Source organism: Phyllobates terribilis, unplaced genomic scaffold, assembly GCF_046119375.1.
Source record: "Phyllobates terribilis strain yellow unplaced genomic scaffold, ASM4611937v1 Scaffold_12__6_contigs__length_324123572, whole genome shotgun sequence".
In the NCBI taxonomy this organism is placed as follows: domain Eukaryota; kingdom Metazoa; phylum Chordata; class Amphibia; order Anura; family Dendrobatidae; genus Phyllobates; species Phyllobates terribilis.
This window is the reverse complement of record NW_027362772.1, coordinates 62,105,703-62,133,005: the sequence shown is the minus strand read 5'-3', so window position 1 is coordinate 62,133,005 and position 27,303 is coordinate 62,105,703. Positions and strand designations below refer to the sequence as shown.

General features: G+C 45.4%; 1 protein-coding gene across 2 annotated transcripts; it reads right to left on the bottom strand.

Annotated features, from left to right (window-relative positions):
• Positions 1–2,066: 2,066 nt before the first annotated feature.
• LOC141172048 (guanylate-binding protein 6-like) lies at positions 2,067–23,414 on the bottom strand. 2 transcript variants are annotated; one of them, XM_073655838.1, is made up of 11 exons: positions 23,282–23,414; positions 18,543–18,754; positions 15,229–15,356; positions 14,220–14,329; positions 11,294–11,481; positions 10,725–10,961; positions 9,388–9,671; positions 6,575–6,787; positions 5,041–5,143; positions 3,415–3,608; positions 2,067–3,131 (listed from the first exon to the last, which is right to left on the bottom strand). In XM_073655838.1, the coding sequence occupies exons 2-11, from the start codon at positions 18,730–18,732 to the stop codon at positions 3,009–3,011; spliced, it is 1,770 nt and encodes a 589-aa protein (XP_073511939.1). In that variant the 5' UTR covers positions 18,733–18,754; positions 23,282–23,414; the 3' UTR covers positions 2,067–3,008. The 2 variants fall into 2 exon arrangements, with proteins under 2 accessions (XP_073511939.1, XP_073511940.1); XM_073655839.1 differs by lacking the exon at positions 18,543–18,754 and having other exon boundaries at positions 23,282–23,367.
• Positions 23,415–27,303: the final 3,889 nt, after the last annotated feature.

The following is a 27,303-nucleotide window of genomic DNA, read 5'->3' as shown; positions in this document are numbered from 1 at the left end:
GTAGTGTAGTTTAGGGATCAGTGATCATATTCCTTTCATACTCTTGGTGGTCTAGAGTCATTTTGGGGTTAACGCCCAATTGATTTTCTGGTCTAGGGTGATGTAAGGGTTAACATTCACATTCAATGCACACAGTTGTCCAGGGAGGTTACAGGTTATTGCCTGTTATTCTATGAAGTTTGTGGAGGGTTAGTGATATTATTCTAGTGCATGGGTATAATTATAATTTCTTAGGATGGTGAAGGGGTTAATAGTGAGAGTTTGGGAAGAAATATAAAAATCATTTCAGACTAGGGGTTGGAACTCTTGTTTTCTGATAGAAAGCTACTTAAAAGGGAACCGGTCAGTATAATCAACCCCTCCTAAGCCGTCTACATGGGGATGTAGGTCATAGGAAGCTGTGATATCTTGATCTCTGCGATCCGATGTCTTATTCCAAACAAATCCATGTTTTTCTTAATATTTAAAATGAGCTCTTAAGATCTATGGGCGGGACAAAGATCCCACTGAGAATCTGCCTCCTGATAAGATTTTAATAACTTTATGATAAATTCTCTTTCATGTATCCCATTAAATCCTCTAAGTAGTCATTGCTTAAAAAGAAATTCAGAAAAATCAGCTTAGAAAACTTGTATATTCCCTGGTATGATATAGGAAGGTAAATGATTAATGACCAACGGACATCGCTTCTCGTGAATCCCCAGGACCTTTAGGGTCGCGGTGGCTTCATGTAAAACCTTGGACTATAGATCAACACGTAGCATCTTCTATGTATCCTAACAGGATGTAAGCATGAATGTATGTCACCACATGTTTAATAATGATTGTTGTAGTAACAGCTGATGCTCCTCCTCATTGTATGTCCTAATGTAATTTTACTATATGGATCTGTCCCCAACATATTGGAGGCAGTTCTGTTCTATCAATGGTTACAGCTCTTGTAGCTACAATAAACTTTCTTTAAATGAAGCATCATCAGGAGGCTGAAGCTGCGGTCACTGCCCCCTCACTGGTGACACTTCGTTTCAGGGATGTTCATTTCAAGGGCTGGGTTAGTCCCTGATCTGTCACTGTGTGATGTGCACAATGACAGTGCATTCTCAGATCAGCAATAAAGAGAGCACTGTCAGTGCGCGTTGTCAGAATACCCAGTGCCAAGACTAGCGATGTCACTTGCGAGAGCGGCACTGTTCTCTCCACGATGAGTATTCTGACATTGTGCTGTGTTCCCAGCTTGTTACTGCTGATCCGAGCTAGCGAGAGAGCGCACTGTCATTGTGCACAACATACAAGGACTAGCTCAGTCCCTGAATCGAGCATCACTGATGACGATTCGATTAAGGGAGGGGGCAGTGACTGCAACCTCTAACACGATGATGCTTTGTTTGAGTATCCCAGCATGCAAAGGGTCATCAAAAAGGAATTGGTTTAAAAAAAAAAAGCAGTTAATTAGTGTAGTTATGGAAGAATAGGGAATGACTGACCGTCTGCTCTCCTGATTTACATGTCTCACACTTGTAACTACCCCTTTTACTTAGAATAAACTTTGGAGGCGGAGTCTCAGGGGTATCCATATCCAGCCCATAGATCTTAACAACTCATTTACATATTAAGAAAATCATGGATTTCTCTGGAATAAGACATCAGATCACAGATATCAAGGCATCAATGTATTCCACTTCCTATGACCTACATGCCCATACAGACGGGTTAGGAGGGTCGATCCTACTAACAGATTCCCTTTAATTTTGCTTGTAGCTGTCACTAGAGGGAGCAGTCAGCATAGTGACTTGTAGCGATCTCATTGATCTTGTATGTAGTGGGCTCCTCCTGGTGGTGGTAGAAAGAATTTTAGTATTTAACGCCATATATTTTTCTGAATAGCTCAGGGGTAAGAGGTTTTGGGGTATCAAGAATCCCCCATTTTCAATTACTTTACAGCTTAGTGGATCTGCCCTACAGTAACCTGGGATGTGATATGAGCCGTCAATCAGATTTCTGATCGTATTATCTTGAAAAATACTTCACAAAAGTAAAACTACAGAAACGTCCTTTACTGAAAAAAGGTAGATTTAATTTAGGCCCCCAAAAAAGTTTCATTTACAATGCCTTCATACAGGACAGCCAAAAAGTGGCCATAAATGTCAACTCCAATGCCCCCATAAATGTCAGTCACAGATTATGTCTATGAAGTAGGCCGCCAAAGCGGTAACACTTTATACGAATGGATGTTCAGGACCCTCCTTTTCTTATCCATAGCCCCCAGGAACCAAATAGCTAATATATAACACTACATTATTGATGTAACAGCCAGGAGGGGGTTTCATATTGTCCCTGCAGTCACCACTAGAGGGAGCTCACTGTATAGAATGTCTTCATCTCCCATGGAGTTCAGTGCTGGGGGTATAAATCTGTATGTAGTGAGCTCCCTCTAGTAGTGGCTGCGAGCAATCAGAAAAGTATTTCTATAGAAAGTAGGGAAATTACATCTCGAATAGGAGCAGCAACCCTCATGATACAAGAGGATGCTGGACAAACCTCTTGACAGGTACAAGAAAAAGAAAGACGAAAATATAATTTAAAAAAAAAAAAAAAAGACTAAATAAGTTTTCTTGTGCAAATAAGTCAGAGGGGAAAAAAAACATCCCACCCTAACTAGCTATTCACATGATCGTTATACCAAATAAAAATAATAGTTCTACAGGTTATTCTGTAAAAAAAATAGCAATAACAGGTATAAAATAAGAATAAAATATGAAAAAAAAAATCTGGTTTTAGCATATTTCAGACAGCAATCTCTGTGCACCCAAAAATAAAAAGATAAATAATGCAGTGATACAAGTTACGTTAGTGTAAAAAAAAAAACAACAAAAGTTATGGTTGCCCATATGCAGAAAGAGCCCAATAATTTCTGTGTATGACCTTGAGATGAGCCCCAAGGACACTTTCCCTCTGAGTCACGTCAGGTCCAATGTCGTCCCCCCCCCCATTCATATGAAACGTTGGTGTTAACTCAGTATACATCCTCCTCCACCACCACCGTGGCTGTTCTGTCTTCTTAGCTCGTCAATCGTCCTCTGAAGGTCATCCAGCGCCCGCTGATGCGATGAACTCATTGTCGATTGTTGCGCCTAAAAACAGTAAAAAGCAAAAGTTAGAAAACCAATCACACTGTGCTCTCCTGACTTAGTTCTGCTCATACAGCTGAGGGCTTGTTACAATTTAGTCAGATGCTTCTCAATGTTTAGAAAGCAAAATTCCAGTCCATATAGTCCTGGGAAAGTCCTCAAAACACTCAAGAACACCCACTTAGGAATTATTGCCTGAAGCTTTATTGACAGTAAGTCCTGTACACTGTGACCCATGACTGGGCCCTGATGGGTCAATATTGATGATGGGTATTGGCGTTTTTACCTGGAGCCTCTGAGTGATCAGTGCCTGATTTTCCTGGATCATCTGTTTTTTGTTCCGCTCTGCCATGTTGGTCAGGGAGTGTATGACTTGCTGGTGATTTGCCCTTTGCTGGTCCATGGACTTCTGCAGGTTTCTGTATCTCTGCTCCACCGATTCCTTCTGGCATTGTGCCAACAAGGTCTGTTGATGGGACTCTGGAGGATGTGATGAAACGAGAAAGATGAGAAGATTTCTGTATCAACTTTGCTTTACTGTTTTGCAGGGATTTAGAATTATATATGGGGATTCATTTGTAAGGAGATAGACAAGTGAGAAGAAGCACAAAGTTAACGCCTAACAGAGTGTCAGCAAGCGTCATATGCTGGTCAAAGATGATGGAGAAAAGAAAAGCAGAAATAATTACATTGGCAGGAACTCAAAAGTGAAGTGCATGTTTCCTAGGGAAAGAAAGTGGAGGAAATACTGGGTCAGGTGACAACTGTGGTGCAGTTAATAATTATAACAGGCCCGGAAGAGCAGAGAAAGGGAGGAGTTGGCACCTGGACCTGTAGCAGGACGGTTGTGTGACCAGCAGAGTTGGCTTTTAGCCACCATTGTGAGAGAGCAGACCCGAGAGGAGAAGAAGAAGGCATGATAGAGAAGAAGACCCGAGAGGAGATGAAGAAGGCATGATAGAGAAGAAGACCAGACCGGAGAAGAAGACCAGACCAGAGGGAAGAAGACCAGACCCTGGGCCCCTTCCTGTTTCCCACCCTGGGTGTAATGACTTCTTCCAGTAGTAATGACCTCTATCCTGAGCCCCTTCCAGGTATAATGTTCCCCATCCTGGGCAATTTCCAGTAATAACTACCCCCGTCCTGGGCCCCTTCCAGTAATATTGTCCCCCATCCTGGGCCCCTTTCTAGTAATATTGTCCTCCACTCTTCTCCAACACATTTTTTTTTTTTTAATACATGATTTTTCAAACCACCCCAGCTCCCACGCAGTGCAGAATCCTCTTCTGCAGAGGCCTGCAGCTGACTCCAGTGTGCCCGCTATGGGCGACTCATGATGTCCATGCCATGCGCCGTCCATGATGGGCATGCCGACGTCAGTTGTCGGCCTCTGACTGGCCAGTGGCATGTACTGCAGGGAACCGGCGAGTATCCGTGTTGCAATACATTTCAGCTGAATATGCATCCAAAGGTGCATGTCCAGCTTAAATAGGCCCTGGTATCAGCGGGCCCCCCTCTCGCACAGGCCCGGTCACATTACGCTCCTTCTATTACCTATCTCTCTATTGATGATCTAACCCTAATAGGCCATCTAGATGAAGAGCTGCTCTCTAACAATTCTCCACTCTGGCTAATAGACCGGGCTCCTAAGTGGTGCTGTTATTAGACCAAGAGCTGCAGCAGGAGCCTCTTCCCTCTGCCCTGTTTGCAGTAGGACAACAAAATCTAAGCTGTAAGTGGTGGGATTCATTGAAGATGGAACTGTTCATGAAGATATCAACCCCATGTTCTCTGCAGAATTTCTCCAAGTCGAACCGAAAATACTCAGACTACTAAACAGTGACAACTGTTCTATAGCCAGATTTCTTCTCAAATTTAATCATTAATTTTTCAGTTTAAGGCTTCTATTTACCAGCTAGCCACTTCTCTGCCTGGCCGAGCTTCTCCTCTGCTTGCTGAATGGCCTCCTCAATGTTCTTGTTTTCATGCATGAATTTTAACAGCACCTCAAGAGACTGGAAAAAGAAAATCATAAAAGGTTATTACATAAAGTCACCCTCACCCCCGATTTTACCAACCCGAGCTATGGACTTCAACGGGATCAGTAAAATAGAAACTGTAATATTTCCTATGCAATGATCGCCCCCTAGTGGTAGGCTCATTAAAATTCTATCATCTTACACTATGGCTCTGTGAGGAGTAGCACCGACAACTCCTTTAACGAAAGTTAAAATGTAGCAACACTTCCCGGCCTAAGACCACCACCTAAGATTGTTGATATTTTTCAACAATTTTGATTCTCAAGTGCTCAGACAGTTCTCTTTTCCTCTTTCTGTTCTCCATGCTTACTGTGGCACACACAGACACACAATGCAAAGATTGAGTCAACTTCTGCCCTTTTTATCTGGTTTCAGGTGTGATATTCATATTGCCCACACCTGATACTTGCCAAAGGTGAGTCTGAACAAGCATCACATGCTTGAAACAAAGTTATTCACCCACATTTTTGTCCAGTCGATTCTTGGGGTTGTGTGTGAAATTATGTCCAATTTTCCTTTTTTTCTGTGTTTTTTTTTTTTTTTTTTTGTGTTGTTCCAATAAACACAAAGGATATAAACATGTGTATAACAAACATGTGTAATTGTTATAATTTTCTGGGAGAAATACTTCATTTTCTGGAACAATTTCAAGGGTGCCAACACTTTCCGCCATGACTGTATATAGATCCTTTAAGGGCTGTAGGGGTTAAATCTGAAAAGACTAACAGCGACCACCGATTCATGTGCCTTTGGCTGTATGGAAGCTCCCATTGACCATAGCTGTTCCCAATAATGTTCTCAAAGAAATTCGATTGCAGTCTGGTGTTATTATACGGTCTTGTGTTTCAGAGAGGATATACTTTGAAGATAGCCGAAACAGTTTTCACTTCTGTGCTGTCACACAAACACACTCTATCTGTAATGTTTATTCAGTGTTTTAAGGCTTTTCTCTCTTTATCTCTATTGCTGAGCTGTGACATCCTCTCGCTTGTCCGGATTCACAGGCTGCTGCATTCCCTGCCTTGGCTTTTACACTGACGAGCAAAAGGGTAACAAGGTTTTAAACTTTTGACTTTCAGGCTCCATATCTCGCCATCCATTATTGCTTCGAACATGAGACTACCATCATTTTATAGAAAATCATCTTGGCTATCTCATACATAAATTTGACTTCCAGAGGTCTTGTGAGTCTTCTCTGGCTGATGCAATCTTTTGCTTTGTGTAAAATGACACCGGACATTTTTTTGGGTGGAAATCAAGTCGCAAATTGTTTGAATTTGCTGGAAAAATAATTTTCTACAATTCAACTCGAATGAAATTTGCTCATCTCTAGTTGCGAGGAATTGGAACCTAAAAATAACAAAAATCTGATCCCATTTGTCGAGATCTTGACATTATAAGAATTACCTTTACTCCCTTTCCTGGCATTCTGTGATACCTTTCCAGGAATTTCTCTTTATCCATCAAGAAAAGCTTGTGTCCTCCTGGGCGGGTGTATCGTCCCTGCATGAGCCCATTCTGCATGGTCAGGCTAAGGTTCTTGAGAAGGTTGGTAGATACTTCTACTGATTTATCTTCATTTCTTTTCATAAATTCGTGTCTTTTCTTGCTAATCTGATTCTGTTGGTAAAATAAAAAAAACAATTACAACTCGTATGGGACTTGACCCTTAATGTGGGGCAGAACTAATCATGTAAACTAACCCCTTCGCCAACATTTGTGCGGCTTGGTCTTGGACGATCATGCTCTTTACATGTGTGGATCAGGAGGACCAGACACATCTAAAGTCTGAGAAACAATAAGATTGCATTGGCCTCATCCCCTTACATGCAAGCAGCATTGAGTAGGGGGGTCTCCATAGACTTGGACTGGAGGGGCAAGTAACATGTTTGACGGCTTCTCCATTAATCCTTTTATGACCTGGCTATTTTCAGTCTCATTTTTTCCAAGAGCCATAACTTTATTTCTGTCCAAATAGCTGTATAAGGGTTTTTTTTTGTGGGACAAATTGTACTTTTGAACGAGACCATTCATTTTATCACATGGTGCAATGCAAAAAAAAAAATCCAAATGCGTTGAAATTGCAAAAAAGTGCATTTTCACAATGTTTTTTTTTTTTTTTTTTATTTTATTTACCATATTCAATATTTTGTAAAACTGACCTGGCTATATGATTCTGCAGGTCAGTACGAGTACGCAGATATCAAACATGTATAATTTATTTTTCACTTAAGTGGTGAAAAATTTAAAAAAAAAAAATCAGAAATTTGTACAGAAAAAAATTAAACATTTTTGCTTGCATCACTATTTTCCCCCAAGACCCGTAATGTTTGCAATTTTCGGGATATGGGGGTGCGTGAAAGCTTTTTTTTGAGCTCTGAGCTGAAGTTTTTACTGATACCAGTTTGGGGTAGATACAATATTTTGATTGCCTCTTATTGCATTTTATTATAATGTTTTGGTGGCCCAAAAAAATTAAAAAAATTCTTGCATTTTGATTTTTTTTCTTGTTACGCTGTTTACCGATCAGATTAATTCAATTTAGACTTTGTAAAAGTCTGATCTATCAAATGCAGTGATGCTCATTATTTTTTTAATGGGCCAAGGGGGAGGGCGGGTTATTTGCACTTTTGTATTTTTGTCATATTTGTTTTAAAAAAAAAAAATGTTTTTCACTTTTTACTGTGTTTAATAGTCCCCTTAGGGGACTTTAAGCTGTGATCATCTGATCGCTTGTACTATACATAGCTGGGCATCAATACTGCTATGTATAGAGAAAATCACAATCTCCTATGAATAGGAGTATTGTAATGACAGGTATTGGGAGACCCCTGGCTGTCACAGCAACCCATTGGCGCCCCATTATCATGTCATGGTCGTGTGGAATAACATGCACCCTGCCGGCGCATGTTAAATGCCACTGTCAGAAATTGTCAGTGGCATTTAACATGTTAACAGCTGAGGGCTCGGCTCCACCCGCCGCTGTTAGAGGCAGATGATGGCTGAATACTTCAGTCATTATCTGTCGTTAAAGATGCGGGATTTGCTTGCAAGCTCGAATCAATATCAGGGACCTGACATATGATGTATATGTACGTCATATGTCGTTAATGGGTAAGAAAAAAAAAAAATTGTAATTGGGTTGAAAAGAGAGATGTTGTAAACTAGGAGAGCCATTGGTGGAGAAGGATCTGGGTGTACTTGTAGTAGATCAGCCTAACAGCATGCAATGTCAATCAGCTGCTTCTAAGGCCAGCAGGATATTGTCATGTATTAGAAGAGGCAGAGACTCACAGGACAAAGGAGGTAATACTATCACTTTATAAAGAGTTACTGCGACCTCATCTGGAATACTCAAATGATTTATGGGCACCAGTTCATAAAAAAGGATGCCCTTGAGATAAAACTAGGTACAAAGGGGAGCCCAAATAATTGATAAGGGGCATGGAAGATCTTAGCTATGAGGAAAAGCTAAAATAATTAAATTAAATTTAGTTTTGGGAAGAGAGATCTAAAAGGCCGACATGATTAACCTGTACAAGAACATAAATGACCCATGCAAAAATATATGGCTAAAAGCAGTTTCATATAAAATCCCCTCAAAAGACAAGAGGGCGTTTCCTTCCATATGGAAAAAGAAAGGTTCAATCTCCAGGGGAGACAAGAGGGCACACCTTCCATATGGAAAAAGACAGGTTCAATCTCCAGGGGAGACAAGAGGGCACACTTTCCATCTGGAGAAAGACAGGTTCAATCTCCAGAGGAGACAAGAGGGCACCTCCTTCCATCTGGAGAAAGACAGGTTCAATCTCCAGAGGAGACAAGAAGGCACTCCTTCCATCTGGAGAAAGACAGGTTCAATCTCCAGAGGAAACAAGGCTTCTTTACAGAGGGAACTATTAATCTGTGGAATTGTCTACCTCAAGAGCTGGTCACTGCAGAAACAGATTACAGTTTCAAAAAAGAACTTAAATGCTTTCAGAGAAGAAAATTGCATAAATACTTATGTATACAATTGTTGTTCTGAATGTTGACCCAGTCAATCTATTCTCAGGATCAGGAGTGTATAACTTGTTCTTTCAGATCAGATCTTTCATGCATTACAGATGTACCTACACCCCTTCCCTTTAATGTTTCCCATCCCACAGTTGCACATAATAGACATTTTTCTTTTTTTCAACCATACTATCTATGTAATCATGTCAAGTTGGATATCTGACCTTTAGTTCTAGTTGATATTTCCGATTCTTATCATTGAGTGAACGTTTCATGAATTCTTGTTGGGCCTTTCTCGCGCTTTTCATGTGCATGTTCAGGAACTCATACTCGTTCAACGTTGGGAACTTTGGGACATGGTTTTCCATCTCACATTCGTACGTGGACAGTGCGTCTTGCAAAGCGCCATTGTTTTCAATCTCCGAAAGAGCAAGAACTGCATTCTCCATGCATGGTACCGACCCACTCTGAATAGTGTCCACGTACATGGATGCAAGCTTGCCTAACACTGAGGAGGAGAAATGGAGCATTATTTCCTGCTGTAGAGCTTCATGTGGAGATGTACCTGAGCCAAATCTGTAAAAAGGTCCCCAGCATGCGCCATTAATACTACTGAAGTGTTCTTATGTGATTGAGGGACATTTGGGAAACCGCTACCCTTGCAATCCCTATTGCTAGCACTCCCATGAGCCCAGCCAGTGGCAGCGGAGGAGGGCACGAGAGTCCAGCCAGTGGTAGCGGAGGAGGGCACGAGAGCCCAGCCAGTGGTAGCGGAGGAGGGCACGAGAGCCCAGCCAGTGGCAGCGGAGGAGGGCACGAGAGCCCAGCCAGTGGCAGCGGAGGAGGGCACGAGAGCCCAGCCAGTGGCAGCGGAGGAGGGCACGAGAGCCCAGCCAGTGGCAGCGGAGGAGGGCACGTAGAGCCCAGCCAGTGGCAGCGGAGGAGGGCACGAGAGCCCAGCCAGTGGCAGCGGAGGAGGGCACGAGAGCCCAGCCAGTGGCATAAAATAATTAACTATCAGTTAATTAAGGCAAAATATTTGGCAATCCACAACAATATTTATTTGCTGTCATTTTGGTTTGCCTAATTTAGAAACAGCATCCAGGTTTCTAATCTCCCCACTCACAAGGTAAAAAAAGTTTCTCTGAATTGTAAAGTGCTGTGGAATATGTTGGCGCTACAGAAATAAAATTATAGGGACTTTTGGTTCCGACACCTAAAGACACGTCATTAGTGTTGAGCGAGTATGTTCTGTTCCAAGTATGCTCGGCCGAGCGCCGAGTATTTACAGCTGCTCGGTGATATGTTTGAATCGCTCCCATGTGCATGATTTGCAACTGTTTGACAGCTTTATTACATGTGAGGAATGTGTAAGAAATAGACATTCCTCACATGTGTTAAAACTGTCAAACAGTCGCAAATCATGCACACGGGAGCGATTCAACCTTATCACCGAGCAGCTGTAAATACTCGGCGAAAGGGTTAATAGAACATACTGCTCAACACTACACGTCATCTATATATTAGGTCAGTCTAGATTGTACTTTGTGACAGCGCTTACGTTTCCCAGTGACTGTGATTCCACCCGTCAGTAATTTAACACTGCAGCTCTTCATTATGTGGTTGTAGAATTTGGCCGCTTGTTCCACAAACTCTTCTTCCAGTTCACTCTCCTTTAGCTCATCCAGACGTTGCAGGTTTTTCTTAGAGGTTGGACGATCAAACACAAAGCACTTGTGAGAGTGGAAAAACTTTCGGATGCACTCACGAGGGAGATTGTAGTTTTCAAAATTTTCCCCTAAAATGTAAAATACAAAATTAATAAGATAAATAGTCCTTATGACATATCATTATTGCTGAATAATAAAAAAATACTAAATTTAAGACAAGGGGGCTGGCTCAGATAATAAAATGAGCAGTCAGCCAACCCCCTTCACACAGCTGCAGTAATTTTTCGACACCGGAATTGCTACCCTTTATCCAACAAAAACCGGAAGAGTATATATGGCCCCCCCGAGAACTTGTTCCTGGAGATCCGGACACCTTTAAGTTGGGGAACTATGCTAGTAAATTGCACACGTTGCTCATTTAAAGGGATTATGCCGAGTTGACAAATAAAATAGTGATTACCTGATTTGAGTTCTAGACCCATCATTAGATATTCATCCTCTGTTATTTCCTCCCCGTCCCTCTCCAGGATTAGGCTGAAGTCTCGGACACACCAGGTAAATGATGGCAATAACTCCTTCTCATCCGCAGTACCATCTCTGCCATTACTGGACTTCGTCTTTACAATTTCTGTTAGCTGAGTTACATAGCTGTAAGAATCTCGATAAGGAAATAGATGTTTATTTCAAGTGCACTCTTAAAAGGGTCGTCTAGAATAGAAAACCCATACACTCTAATAGGCAAGTCTAGGTAATAAAGGAAAATCCTCTCTGCAGGAGAGTCATCTCCTGGCCACAGTGGAGAGGAAAGAGGAGAGCGACGGGAGAGGAAAGAGGAGAGCGACGGGAGAGGAAAGAGGAGAGCGACGGGAGAGCAAAGAGGAGAGCGACGGGAGAGCAAAGAGGAGAGCGTCCTGGCCACAGTATAGCGAGACATAAGGAGTGGAGAGGTGAGAGGAATGCAATGGAGAGTGTCCTGGCCACAGTATAGCGAGACATAAGGAGTGGAGAGGTGAGAGGAATGCAATGGAGAGTGTCCTGGCCACAGTATAGCGAGACATAAGGAGTGGAGAGGTGAGAGGAATGCAATGGAGAGTGTCCTGGCCACAGTGGAGACAGTGTCTCTCACTCCGGAGGACCTGTGCTGTCCTGCAGTATACAAACAACCTATTGATTTGAATGGGCACTATTTAATGCTTCATTTTCCCCAATGGTGGCGCTGCAGGGGAATTGAGCACTTTCTGCCAGGTTATATTTGGTGGTGACTATGTAATCAGCTTGAATATGGATTCTGCATAAAGAGAGTGAACAAAGGGAGGCAATTCTGGTGGGGCATGAACCCTGTTATACCTTTGTTATGATTTCAGACCCGGTGTCCCTATTTTACCCATTTTTCATCCATGGCACTTCTAGGGTCATTCCAATATAGAAAGGAAGCACTGATATCGGTGGGCTCAGATGAAAGTCTAATGTGTAAGGGGTTCTCCCGACTCTTTCCCGACAGATGGTGTTGGGGGAAGAGAAGCATCCGGCATGTTTGATATTGGACTGCTGATCCTATTGTTCTCCAAGGGATAAGAAGATGCCAGAGTAGTCCTGTGTATGGAGGAGTCGGGGAAGATAGCTGCCAGGAGAACGATTGTATCTAAGGGTGGGCTTTACCTCACTCTCACTGTGGGAACATGACTAAGTAGAAGGGGGCTGACTGGTTCAGTTTATTAGCTAAGCCAGACCCCTTCTCCAGTATGGCGGTTGCAGGCAGAGGCAGAGAAGGAGCTAACTAAACTCCAGAAATGAGCTAGACAGACAACCTTCATATTACACATCGCTTGCACCATTTCAAAGGGAGTTTCAAAATATCTGAAATTCTGTCCCGGAGGAGTAATACTGTGACGCGCCCAGGGATGGGGAGGACTCGGCACCCGGGCCTTGCTGCTTGGTTTTGGGGGATGCCGCGGTGGTCGGCTCCCGGGGCCGTACCCTGGGGTCACTCTTAAAAGCAAGGAACAATGGGGGAAAAAGGTGTATGGGAAAGAGGAAAGTTTGTGACGCCACCCATGGTGTCTGGTGAGACTCACCAGCGCTGCTACAGTCCTCTGAGGCCGGTGGTCAGGCAGCTTAGTTGGTGCGGCTCCCGACAGGTGGAGCGGGGCCTCAGGGCAGCGTTGGAGAAGGGATACAGAACAGAGCGCTGGCAGGTGCAAAGCCGCGGAGGAAAGAACAGACAGAGGCAGTAGTTGAAGTCATCCAAGTCTTTAATCACGGTAGTGCTTTCTCAGCCCAGAGTTCCTCTCTGCTGTCACACGGCGAGCTGCGGCCGCCAGGGTGGGGTTCAGCACACTCCAGGTAGTTCAGGAGCGCTTGACAGGACCCCCGCTCTAAAGTGTTCCTCTCCTGTTGAAGCTTTTCCCGCCTTGTGTCCCCCACTGTGTCCCATACGGGTACTGCGATGTCCTTGATGGGTAGCTTGTAGCTCCCGGACCGACTGGGTGCCCTTCTTGGTTACTAGTGGTGAGAACTTGGCGTAAGGCCGGGTCCCTCTGGTTGAACTCAGATTAAGGAATACAGGTGGCGACTCCACTCCGTCCGTATCCCCCTGGGATCCACATAAGCCTCCGGACTTTTCCGACAGACGTGAAGTGCAAAGTCAGATAATCGGGGACCGGTACCCCCTCTTGCAGCAGGGTCTCTCTGGCAGGGCCAGAATAAGGTATGCAGGTGGCGACTCCGCTCCGTCCGCACCCCCTGAGATCCTTTCGCCTGTGGAGCTTAACTCCTCTGCTCCCCTCCTGAGCCTTCTTAGTTGGACTCTGACCGGGGACAGAGCCGGGTATGACTCTGCCCCAATCCCCCGTCTCGAGGCCCGAAACCGGGAATCGTGGACCCCTCAGCCAGTTGCAGCTTACTGCTGACTTGCCGTCCCAAAGACCCACGACTAAAGACCCGGTTATTAAAATGGCCTCCAGTTATATATGATTCTATAAAGTGCTAAAGTAAAGTGCTTCCTCCACCCTCACTCACTACTTGGTTCCCCCTAACTTTGGTCCCCCCCCCAACTCCTCCATTCCGGAACGGGGCAGCACTATGGTGCTTTTAGACCCCCTGCAGAACTGGAGTGGTATAGTGTTGAGTGTGTTGGTAGGGGTCCTGTGTAGCACTCCATCCTTACCTTGGAGAGGAGATACCACACCTCATTTTGAGGTGCAATACCCCTGTGGCGACTGAACCCTCAGGGGCGCCACAACTGCATATAAGAAAAGGAAATGCTGGATGGTCAGTTGCCCCGTCTCTTTCCTGCTCATCAAAATTTGGGGTCACAGTGCTCCCCTGAAGTCTTCTTCTACATCACCACCAGAAACTTCATCAACTCTTATTCTCATAAAGGATACTGCAGTTGCTCGATTGCTTGTTGATCAATGGTCCCCATACTGTTATACACCAGAGCGCTGCTTAGGAGAACAGTCAGTGAGAAGATCCAGGCATCATTTTTGCTGTCTCCCTGCAGAAGAAAAAGGACCGATTGTCTTACATATCAGTTTCCACAGCTGAATGTGGTATCACATGGTGACCATTGAGAAGAATCAGTGTCCATATAATCCCAGTCCACCAGCACTAGATCTGCTGCCTGTCAAGGCTCCTCATTCTTAAAAGCGTTCCAAGTAATGGACCTTAACATGAGGTCCATATAACAATTACTTGCCAACCTTTTCAGGACTTATAATTGGAGGTTATCGCTTTGTGGGGCACTTTGTGAACTACTGAAAAAAATGTACCCATAGCCATGTCCCCTTTAGTGATACCACTCCCCATTGTGGCCATTTTCTACCCCCAACAAGCCTCAGCCCATGCCTTACAAGAAACCTTACCAAAGAGCTAGCTCCTAGATGTTTAGGGGAGGCTGTGGTGGCACCCGGGAGATTTTCCATCTCTCTCAAAGGAATTGGTCTCTTCTCACAGGAGACTCCTGGATGTTCCGGGGAAGTAGGCAAATACGCTCTAATGGGGACAACGTTGGGGCAAGTATCTTAAAGTAAAATTCAAAATGTTCCCCTCATTGGGGTGGAGGGTTTAGCCACCCAAAACAAAATGACTTGGTCATTCCTATTGCCCAACCCTTTGTGTGCCAGTAATACCTTTGTTCTGGAAAAGGTTCAAGGCACAAAGGTTCAAGGCTTAGTAACCAAAGGACAGCCGCATCTCACTAGTATGCCCAGCCCCAAGCTAAGTAATTGCTTTAGCATAGCCAAAGATTTTGACCCTATTAAGCAGCAGTTTTTTAATGTAAGGAACTTCAACAGTGGCCCTTTCCCCTCATGTCATAGGCACAAGTAAAGTACAAGGTCCACAGAAGACTACTCTTAGCATAAATTTAGCTACCAGCAGTAAGCAAAATCTTACCTTCTCCACGTCCCCTAGTCCCTCTGTGTCCAGCAAGACCAGGACATGTCCTGGATTGCGTGGGTGAGGGACACACCACATCCATATCCCTTTAGTTTTGGATTGGATACTGGATCCCAGAGGAAAACCTAAAAGCATTAAATCATAAATACAAAAGTGCCAATTATTGGTATGCACTAAGTGAATTTCTCCCACAACAATGCTGGGATAGTAGAAGCCAACTTCAGCTGAGTTGTGGATAGGAATATGGTTCTTCTACAAAAAACTACTTCCTATAAACTAGTATCTACTTGGAGAGAAATTGGACATGTCTCCATTTTGTTGCAGACACTTGATCTGAAATGTTGCAGATCCCTCAGTGCTACTGCTTCAGACATCTCTGCTATCTCCTTACTCCTCACAGTGTTAGAGATAGCAGGAGGGAGGGGATTGTACACAAATCTAGGATGGAGAGAGGAGAAAGTCATTTGGAGGGCAGAGAAGAAAGACTATAGACAAACAGGAAATATGTGGAGGATAGAAGAAGTGCTGAGAGATGAAAGTAATTAAAGACAGCAACACCCTGGATACAGAATAAATTACTGGATGACACACACAGAGCTCACATCCAGCCTATATTACTTTGAGACACACAGAGCTCACATCCACACTATATTACTGGGAGAGACACACACCTCACATCCAGCCTATATTACTGGGAGACACACACACCTCACATCCAGCCTAGATTACTGGGAGACACACAGCGCTCACATCCAGCCTATATTACTAGGAGACACACAGCGCTCACATCCAGCCTATATTACTGGGAGACACACAGCGCTCACATCCAGCCTATATTACTAGGAGACACACAGCGCTCAAATCCAGCCTATATTACTGGGAGACACACAGCGCTCACATCCAGCCTATATTACTAGGAGACACACAGCGCTCACATCCAGCCTATATTACTAGGAGACACACAGCGCTCACATCCAGCCTATATTACTAGGAGACACACAGCGCTCACATCCAGCCTATATATTACTGGGAGACACACAGAGCTCACATCCAGCCTATATTACTGGGAGACACACACACCTCACATCCAGCCTATATTACTGGGAGACACACACACCTCACATCCAGCCTATATTACTGGGAGACACACAGAGCTCACATCCAGCCTATATTACTGGAGGAGACACAAAGCTGACATCTAACCTATTTTACTGGGATAAACTTGCATACCTCACATCCAGCCTATATTACTGGGAGAGACACACAGCGCTCACATCCAGCCTATATTACTGGGAGACACACAGACCTCACATCCAGCCTATATTACTGGGAGACGCACAGAGCTCACATCCAGCATATATATTACTGGGAGACGCACAGAGCTCACATCCAGCATATATATTACTGGGAGACGCACAGAGCTCACATCCAGCATATATATTACTGGGAGACGCACAGAGCTCACATCCAGCATATATATTACTGGGAGACGCACAGAGCTCACATCCAGCATATATATTACTGGGAGACGCACAGAGCTCACATCCAGCATATATATTACTGGGAGACGCACAGAGCTCACATCCAGCATATATATTACTGGGAGACGCACAGAGCTCACATCCAGCCTATATTACTTTGAGACACACAGAGCTCACATCCACACTATATCACTGGGAGAGACACACACCTCACATCCAGCCTATATTACTGGGAGACACACACACCTCACATCCAGCCTATATTACTGGGAGACACACACACCTCACATCCAGCCTATATTACTGGGAGACACACAGCGCTCACATCCAGCCTATATTACTAGGAGACACACAGCGCTCACATCCAGCCTATATTACTAGGAGACACACAGCGCTCACATCCAGCCTATATTACTAGGAGACACACAGCGCTCACATCCAGCCTATATTACTGGGAGACACAGCGCTCACATCCAGCCTATATTACTAGGAGACACACAGCGCTCACATCCAGCCTATATTACTAGGAGACACACAGCGCTCACATCCAGCCTATATTACTAGGAGACACACAGCGCTCACATCCAGCCTATATATTACTGGGAGACACACAGAGCTCACATCCAGCCTATATTACTGGGAGAGACACACACCTCACATCCAGCCTATATTACTGGGAGACACACACACCTCACATCCAGCCTATATTACTGGGAGACACGCACACCTCACATCCAGCCTATATTACTGGGAGACACACAGAGCTCACATCCAGCCTATATTACTGGAGGAGACACAAAGCTGACATCCAACCTATTTTACTGGGATAAACTTGCATACCTCACATCCAGCCTATATTACTGGGAGAGACACACAGCGCTCACATCCAGCCTATATTACTGGGAGACACACAGACCTCACATCCAGCCTATATTACTGGGAGACGCACAGAGCTCACATCCAGCATATATATTACTGGGAGACGCACAGAGCTCACATCCAGCATATATATTACTGGGAGACGCACAGAGCTCACATCCAGCATATATATTACTGGGAGACGCACAGAGCTCACATCCAGCATATATATTACTGGGAGACACACAGAGCTCACATCCACACTATATTACTGGGAGAGACACACACCTCACATCCAGCCTATATTACTGGGAGACACACACACCTCACATCCAGCCTATATTACTGGGAGACACACACACCTCACATCCAGCCTATATTACATGGAGAGACACACAGAGCTCACATCCAGCCTATATTACTGGAGGAGACACAAAGCTGACATCAAACCTATTTTACTGGGATAAACTCGCATACCTCACATCCAGCCTAAATCAGTGGAAAAGACACACAGTGCTAACATCCAGACTATATTTCTGGGAGAGACTCACACACATCACATCTAGACTAAATCACCTGAAAAATGCACAGAGCTCACATTCAGCCTATATTATAGGGAGAGACGCACAGAGCCCACATCCAGTCTATATTACTGGGAAAGATGCTCATCTCACATCCAGCCTATATTACTAAGAGACACACACAGCTTGCATCCAGCATAAATTACTGGGAGAGAAAATCCCACAAGGCAAAAATCTATAACTTGAATCAGGCTGCAAACTGCATAACAGGAGGGCTAAAAATGAATGAAGGAAAGAAGATGGCAGACTTTAACTAAAGGTAACCACTATCACATGTAAAATCATTGTCTCCACGTAAAAGATGTCCTTAGCCGTTAAAGCTACTTTCTGATAGAAACTGCGCCACTCTTCTCTGTAGGCCATGTGAGGTATTGCAGCCTGGATTACTCACCACTATTACATCCAACCAGCCTGTTCATCAAAAACGATTTTCCCGTCCTATATTTTCCTACAATGGCCACCACAACGGCAGGGTCAGAGATTTGTTGGAGGATATCCACGGCCTTTCTATTGACCACCAGATTACTGCCTTCATTTTTTATCAGGCACACTGGTAGCGGCATCGACCACGCCGCAGGCATTTTTATTGTTTCGTCTGGGGCGCTAAAGAGATAAGAAAGAGGAGTGATTTATTAGTAAAGCTACGTGGGTAAATTTAGCAAAATTTTATGGTGACCCCCATAAAATAGCTGACGGCGGCAGGAGAGCAATGGGGTGTAAAGTATAAGATTATTTTTCAACCCCTTCCAGGCCCTCACAACCTAGAAAAATCTCAGCTAGCTGACCACCATTTTGCTGGGATTGGCATTAACTGAAGTGAAAATTTGGATCTTAGCAAATTCAAATATTTTAAGAAATTTGCATTGAATTTGATTTGTTACAAGTCTATTCATTCATCTTTACTGCCCACCATTACATTCACCATAGGCCTTGTTACCTGGCTGTCATATTAGTGCCAACCTTAAAGGGAATATGTCATCAGATAATAACTTATTGTTAATTAGATTTTTCCCCCAAAATTGGCAATGTTTTCCTTTATCACAATCTATTTAAAAAAGAAAAAAAAAAGTAATTTAGTTTTTAGGTTTTTTTTTTAGCTTTCAGCAGGCTCATTATCATCAGAGACAGGTATCACGTCTATACACAGCTGATAAAATAGGATCCAATAATAGGTGATGTCACAGCTGACTCTGCTCCTTCTCAATGGCCTTTGGACATGCTCATTAGATGCTTCAATACAAAAAAATAGGGGCGGATTATGTTCATTGTTGCTAATGTACATGTGCATTTCCTGAAATAACAGGAAGTTAGAGTCTAAAAAAGTCCCTGTGGCCAGTGTGAGAATTGCAAAAAAAAATTTATTTTTAAGACAGATGCAAAAATATTTGAAAAATACATTTAAACACCAAAACCTAATTAAAACAACAAATTATTTTCTGATGGCACATTCACTTTAATGGTCGTTTAAAGGGTTTGTACCAAGATTTGAAGTTATCCACTATTAATAGGATAGGAGATCGCTTACTGATCGGTGGTAATCTGATTGCTGAGACCCCCAGTGACCCCAAAAACAGTGCACAGAATAGAGGGGCAGTTTGCGCTTGTGAATCTCCATCCTAAGCATTCTCAATGAGAGCACCAGTGGTGGCTGAGCCCCACTAATGGCCATCTCTGGCACTTCCATTGAGAATGATTGGTGCGTAGGTACACATATTTGACCTCCGCTCTCTTCAGACCCCTCATTTTTGGGATCACTAGTGTTCTATCCAGCAATACCTGTTTTACAATGCTCCCAAATATGACTCCAGCCACACACTGTATATGATATCCCCACAGTGAATCCACCCCACAGTTTAATTTCACACATACAGCGTAGTACCTGTCAGTATGATACCCCCACTAAGAAGGAGGGATCCCATAGCCCCCAACTAAGTATGAGGTCCTCCACAGCCCTCCTCCCCGACAGAATGAGGGCCCCCACAGTACGAGGGCCCCCACAGTACACCATACAGTACGAGGGCCCCCACAGTACACCATACAGTACGAGAGCCCCCACAGTACGAGGGCCCCCACAGTACACCACAGAACCTCACACAGAATTTTATCCCCCTGATTCAGAATTATCTACTCATTATGGGAGCCCCCCACTCAGTATAATGATCTCCACATCCTCTTACACAATTTAACAGCCCACAACTCCTCACTCAGTATGAGGCCCACACAGCATCAATGCACACACAGTCCTCAGCCGTCACATAGAATTATAACCCCCATAGCCCCTCCACTCAGTATTATGAAATGTAAATGACTTGCCCCCTTGGCCGTGGGGCACTCGGATCCGGGCAATAGGGAGCGATGGGAGTAGTAGTGGCAACCCGGTTCCGTGGCTCAGGGTGGTCAGGCCAATGGTAGTTTGTTATATTGATTATGTCCGACTACGCCACCCGTGGATTGCGGTCATTAGGAACCGCCGCTGCTTGCAGACCGCTGGGGCTGATGAGGTGTGCAGCTAGGGTAGTGTGACTCCCCACGGGAAGAGTGCGGCCCCAGGGCAGTATAGTGGATGGTGGGAGTGATGGTAGTGAGAGTCCCAGTGATGATAGTGCTGGAGGAGCAAGGAGCACACAGACAACAGGTTGCAGTCCAGGGTCTTTACTGAAACAGGCAAACTGACCCATAAACAGTCCCGGCTAGGAGGGGACCTGGATGTCTGAGAGCAACGGGGAAATTGGCCCTGGTCAGGGTGAGGGTGTAGGCCTACCGTGCTTTCTGCGCTCCTTCTGACCATCTCCTCCTGATAGGGTAACAGCCCACGTTTCCGAGCTTTCCGTGCTTTCTCGCCTGTATGGCCTGCGACGTGGGTTCCCTTCTGCTCCCAGCCTTGTACGGCTTTACTGGTCCCTTCGGTTGTGGCAGGGCCTCCAGGCTTCTTAGGCCAAGGAATGTATAGTCCCTTGCGGACTGGTTCTCTGCTGGGGGATGTGGAATCCTTCCAGCCTCAGACACCAAAGTCTGGAAAAATGAAGTCTTTTCTCTGCCAAGACAGGCTCTCTTCGCCTCTTGTCTCTGGCTGGTGGCTCTCCTACTGCCACACTTCCTCTTAGGTTACAATGCAACTTTCTGTCCCTGCTCCACTCTGGGACACGTCTCAGAGCTGAGACAGGTCGTCCAGTTCTCCCTAACCCTGCCCCCAGTACCAGCTTTTATAGGGGCAGCCTGCTCCCCCTACTGGCCTGGGACAGGAGGCATTGCATGCTAATGTTCCCCTGGCCAGAGAACCTCCCCCTTGCTCTCAGACACAGCTTTATTACACTTGTGGCATCCAGGTAGGGTGACACATAAAGAGCTGTGGAATATGTTGGCGCTATAGATATAAAAATTACTATTATTATACCCCATTCAGTATGATGACCTCCACAGTCACGGACACAAAGAGAAAGAAAAAAAAAAAAAACAGCACACACACTGCTCCCCTCGCCCCGTTGCCCTGGCGCACTGCTCCCTCAACACCCCCCCCTCCAATTCACATGCCTCATTGTGGCTGCATGCACTGCCTCTATGAACAGAGGTCGGACCTCCAGCGATTAAGGAGTTATAACCTGGACTGTGGAGTCGGAGTTGTGGAGTCGGAGCCCATTTTGGTGGAGTCGGTATAAAATGGACCGACTATGTGGCGCCCCTGCGGGTTCAGTCGCCACAGAGGTACTGCATCTCACCCAGAGGTGTGGTATCTCACTCTCAGGTAAGGAGGGAGTGCAACCCGGGACCCACACACCAGCATCCAACACACTCCACTCCAGTAGGGAAGGGCGAGATTGCTCCTAAGGGGGAGCACAGTCCCTGGTCCCTAGCTGGAGGGTGGAACTAGGTAGAGGAGGTGGGTGGAGGAAGAAGTTCAGGGGAGCACAGACAGGAATAGTATAAGAAGAAGGGGAACCATCTAGAAGCAGTTAGTCAGTTCAGAGGAGAGAGTCAGAGTGAGTTGGGAGCAGGAGCTCAGGAGGAGTGGAGAAAGGAGCAGGGCCGAGTGAAGAGAGGAGCAGTGAGGAGGGCTCCAGGAGGAACAGAGGGGATCCTAGTGCACGGTGAGTGCGGAGGCCACCCGTGCGCCCGAATCCACACTAACGTGGAGGGATCAGGCCGCAGAGAGGGGACCAGCCCCTAAACTAGTGGAGAACAACCAGGCTCAGCTAGACAACCGGAGGCTGCTGCATTTTCAAGGTGCTGCAGCCACAGCCACAATTACATCACCGAAAAGGTGGCCGCATAGCGTCCAGGGGACTGCACGTCGCCCGACAAGACCCGAGGCTACTGGCTTGTGTACCCGATTGTGAGGCGCAGGGCAGGAGGGCAGGAGCCAGCGCAGTGAGACGACCAGGAAAGGTACATAGAACAGGGTCCTGTGCAAGTGCTCCTGAGGATCTGCACCGCAGCGGCGGCCCCATATAGCCGCATACCACAGGTGGCGTCACGAACATTATCCTAAAAACTTTATTCCCTTTTATTTTCCCTTTAATTGACCGCCCTGGGTCACTGTCAACATGACATCCCCAGCACCGACCGGTCCGGCTACCGAGTACCCCACCGCTCAGGGGGCGCGTCAACTCCAACTCCTAAAATATAGAATAAATTGGGTACAGTAGTTCATTGCAGTTTGTGGGGAATATTTGTTCATAAGAATTTGGGAAAGGTATGAAATGTTCTATAAATGTCTGTCCTATTCCTGATCTAAGGGTCTAGACTTTTAGCTGAGATGAATCTGTGCTACAGTAAATTTATCACTTAAACATGAGCCCTGTATGAGGGAGTCGGAGGTCTGGCTTACCGACTCTACAGCCCTGGTTATAACTTATCTTAGAACTTCAAATCTTGATACAAACCCTTTAAAGGGATTGTCTTCAAGCAAATCTGCCCCAGTCATGTGACGGTAGCGACCCATGCAGCTGTGTCCGTTCATTAACCCCATACAGGACAGAGACGTCAATGTAAATGAATAATCGGCAAATGCTGAAACTCCCTTCTATCTTTTCCGCCTCCGACATCTGTGCCGCCGCCGCCCCGCCCGTGGCCCCCCGATCGTGTCCCGTTTGCCTATTTTTAGTGCATAATGGATGGAGCACAGCACGTTACCTGTTATGGATGTGTTCTCGCTCTTCAGCTGAGATCTTCTGGTGGCTTTTGTCCTTTCAGAGCTGATAATAACAGCTGAGACCGAAAGTGAAAGGAGATTTCACAAGTGAGGAAAATCCACAATCATCATCCAGGCTAGTAACTGTTTAATGGCCGACCGTCCTCTAAAGAGGCAAAAAAGCCGAGTGATTGAGGTCATACAGATGTAGCAGAGCTGAGGCGGTCATGGCACACGGTCCTCGCTGTGCAACATGTTCTGTATACAAGCTCTGGACTGCAAGAAGATCCCCTGTAACATCAGATCACCTGTATACAGACCCCAGACAAGACCCCCCCTGTATACAGACCCCAGACCAGACATTCCTGTATATAGACCCCAGACCAGACCTGTATACAGACCTCAGATCAGATCCCCTATATACAGACCTCAGACCAGACCAAACCCCTGTATACAGACCCTAGAACAGACTCCCTGTATGCAGACCCCAGACCAGACCTCCTGTATACAGTCGCCAGCTAGATCCTCCTGTATAAGACCCCAGACCTCCTGTATACAGACTCCAGACCTCCTGTATGAAGACCCTAGACCAGATCTCCTGTATACAGGCCAGATCTCCTGTATACAGACCGCAGACCAGATCTCCTCCTGTATACAGACCCCAGGACAGACCCCAGACCAGACACCCTGTATACAGACCCCAGACCAGAGCCCCTGTATACAGACCTCAGACCAGAGCCCCTGTATACAGAGCCCAGACCAGACCCCCCCTGTATACAGAGCCCAGACCAGACTCCCCCCTGTATACAGAGCCCAGACCCCCCCTGTATACAGAGCCCAGACCAGACCCCCCCTGTATACAGAGCCCAGACCAGACCCCCCCTGTATGCAGACCCCAGACCAGACCCCCCCCTGTATGCAGACCCCAGACCAGACCCCCCCCTGTATACAGACCCCAGACCAGACCCCCCCCTGTATACAGACCCCAGACCAGACCCCCCCTGTATACAGACCCCAGACCAGACCCCCCTGTATACAGACCCCCCCTTGTATACAGAGCCCAGACCAGACCCCCTCCCTGTATACAGAGCCCAGACCCCCCCTGTATACAGGCCCCAGACCAGACCCCCCCACCAGACCCCCTGTATGCAGACACCAGACTCCCCTTCTTTTGGAAGTGCATTGAGCTGTAGGGTGCATTGCTGCTAAAGGAAAAAAAAAACAAAACAAAAAAAAACCTCTTTAAATCTTCTTCCTTTGCGAGTGTGAGCGAGCTGAGTGTGAACGAGCTGAGTGTGAACGAGCTGAGTGTGACCGGAGCGTAAGTGCAAACGGAAGTAAGTGAGTGACTTGTTGTTCAGTGACTTGGATTCAGGGAGTTTTGAAGGGAGGATTTTGGACTGAATTGCTGTCTGTATTTTATTAATTCTTTACATTTCTTTTTACCTAACATCTCTGTCTAGTGCAATCCCCATTAGGAAATGAGCTCCATTATTGGCAATGCTATCCAGTGTACATCTTGCCACATGTATGCAATCCTTGAACAGCCGGTCGTGGGTGCCCACTGCTGCGCGAGATGTGTGCACGTTGTGCGTTTGGAAGCCCAGGTACTGGATCTAAATGAGCAGCTGGCAACACTGAAATCCATTGACAATATGGAAAGGAGTCTGCTGCTCATTGAGCAGCTGCTCACTGGGGTAGATGTGGGGGAGGGTGGTAGTAGGGAGCTGCAGCACAGTGAGGCAGCTAGCTGGGTGACAGAAGGGGGAGTAGAGGGAAGAGTGCCAGGGAGGCTAGTCCTGATCTGGCACACCCCAATAAGTTTGCAAAGTTGGCAGATGAGGGGGGCATCGGTACAGGGGTAGCACTGCTGCAGCAAGACATGTCCCCTGAAAGCCGTAGGAGTGTCAGCTCCAGTAAGGGGGGAAATAGGAGAGCAGAGCAAGCCAGGCAGGTGCTCGTAGTGAGGGACTCAATTATTAGGAGAACAGATAGGGCAATCTGTCACAAAGACAGGGATCGTCGAACAGTGTGCTGCCTACCTGTCGCTCGAGCCCGGCACATCCCTGATCGGGTTGACAGATTACTGGGAGGGGCTGGTGAGGACCCAGCGGTCATGGTGCACATTGGCACAAATGACAAAGTTAGAGGTAGGTGGAAGGTCCTTAAAGATGATTTCAGGGAATTAGGCTGCAAGCTTAAAGCAAGGACCTCCAAGGTGGTATTCTCTGAAATACTACCTGTACCACGTGCCACGCCAGAGAGGTAACAGGAGATTAGGGAGATAAATAAGTGGCTCAAGAACTGGTGTAGGAAGGAGGGTTTTGGGTTCCTGAAGAACTGGGCCGACTTCTCAGTTGGCTACAGGTTCTACGTTAGGGACCGGCTGCACCTCAATGGGGAGGGTGCAGCTGTGCTGGGGGAGAAAATGGCTAGAAGGTTGGAGGAGTGTTTAAACTAGGGATTGGGGGGGAGGGTATTCATTTTATAGGTGGGGAAGATAGTGCAGATAGTGACCTGGGCACAAATAAAGAAATTGGGGGTGGGGTTAGAACAATCAATAAAGTAAGAAGGAATAGAGGTACAGAGAGATACATAAAATGCATGTACACTATTGCCGGAAGCCTCACCAACAAAATGGAGGAATTAGAATTAATTTTGTTGGAAAATAATTATGACATGGTAGGGATATCTGAGACGTGGCTGGACGAGAGCCATGACTGGGCAGTTAATTTACAGGGCTATAGTCTGTTCAGAAATGACCGTACAAACAAGCGAGGGGGGGGGTGTGTTTATATGTAAAATCATCCTTAAAACCCATCTTGCAGGAGGATATAGGTGAATGTAATGAAAATGTAGAATCCCTGTGGGTGGAGATAAGGGGAGGGGGAAAAAATAATAAATTACTGATAGGGGTTTGTTATAAGTCTCCAAAAATAATGGAAGTAGAGGAGAATATCCTCGTAAAGCAAATAGATGAAGCAGCGACTCAAGGAGAAGTCATTATTATGGGGGACTTCAACTACCCTGAAATACATTGGGGGACAGAAACATGTAGTTCAAGCAAAGGAAATAGGTTTTTGACAACTATGAGAGACAATTACCTTTCACAACTGGTTCAGGACCCAACAAGAAGGGGGGCACAAATATATGAGTTGGGGGTCACTTGGGTAATAGTGATCACAAAATAATAAGTTTTCATGTGTCCTTTAATAAGATGTGTAGTAGCGGGGTTACAAGGACACTAAACTTCAGGAAGCCAAATTTCCAACGGTTGAGAGATGATCTTAGTGCAATAAACTGGGACGATATCCTGAGACATAAAGCTACACAAAGCAAATGGGAGACATTTATTAACATCCTGAATAGGACCTGTGCACAATATATACCCTTTGGGAATAAACATGCTAGAAATAGGAGGAAACCACTATGGCTAAATAGAGCTGTAAGGGGCGCAATAAGTGACAAAAAGAAAGCATTTAGAGAACTAAAGCAAGTAGGTAGTGATGATGCATTAAATAAATATAGAAAATTAAATTAAATTCTGTAAAAAAACAAATTATTGCCAGAGAATTATTGCCAGAGAAAGTAAAAATAATCCCAAAATATTCTTTAATTACATAAATAGTAAAAAACTAAAAAAATGATAGTGTTGGCCCCCTTAAAAATAGTCTGGGTGAAATGGTGGATGAGGATGAGGAAAAAGCCAATATGCTAAATGATTTTTTTTCAACTGTATTTACACAAGAAAATCGCATGACAGAAAACATGATTAGTGATAACAAAAATTCTCCATTAAATGTCACTTGCTTAACCCAGCAGGAAGTACGGCGGCGTCTAAAAATCACTAAAGTTGACAAATCCCTGGGCCCGGATGGGATACACCCGCGAGTACTGCAGGAATTATGTAACGTCATAGATACACCATTATTTTTAATCTTTAAAGATTCCATAATAACAGGGTCTGTACCACACGACTGGCGTATAGCAAATGTGGTGCCAATATTCAAAAAGGGGACAAAAA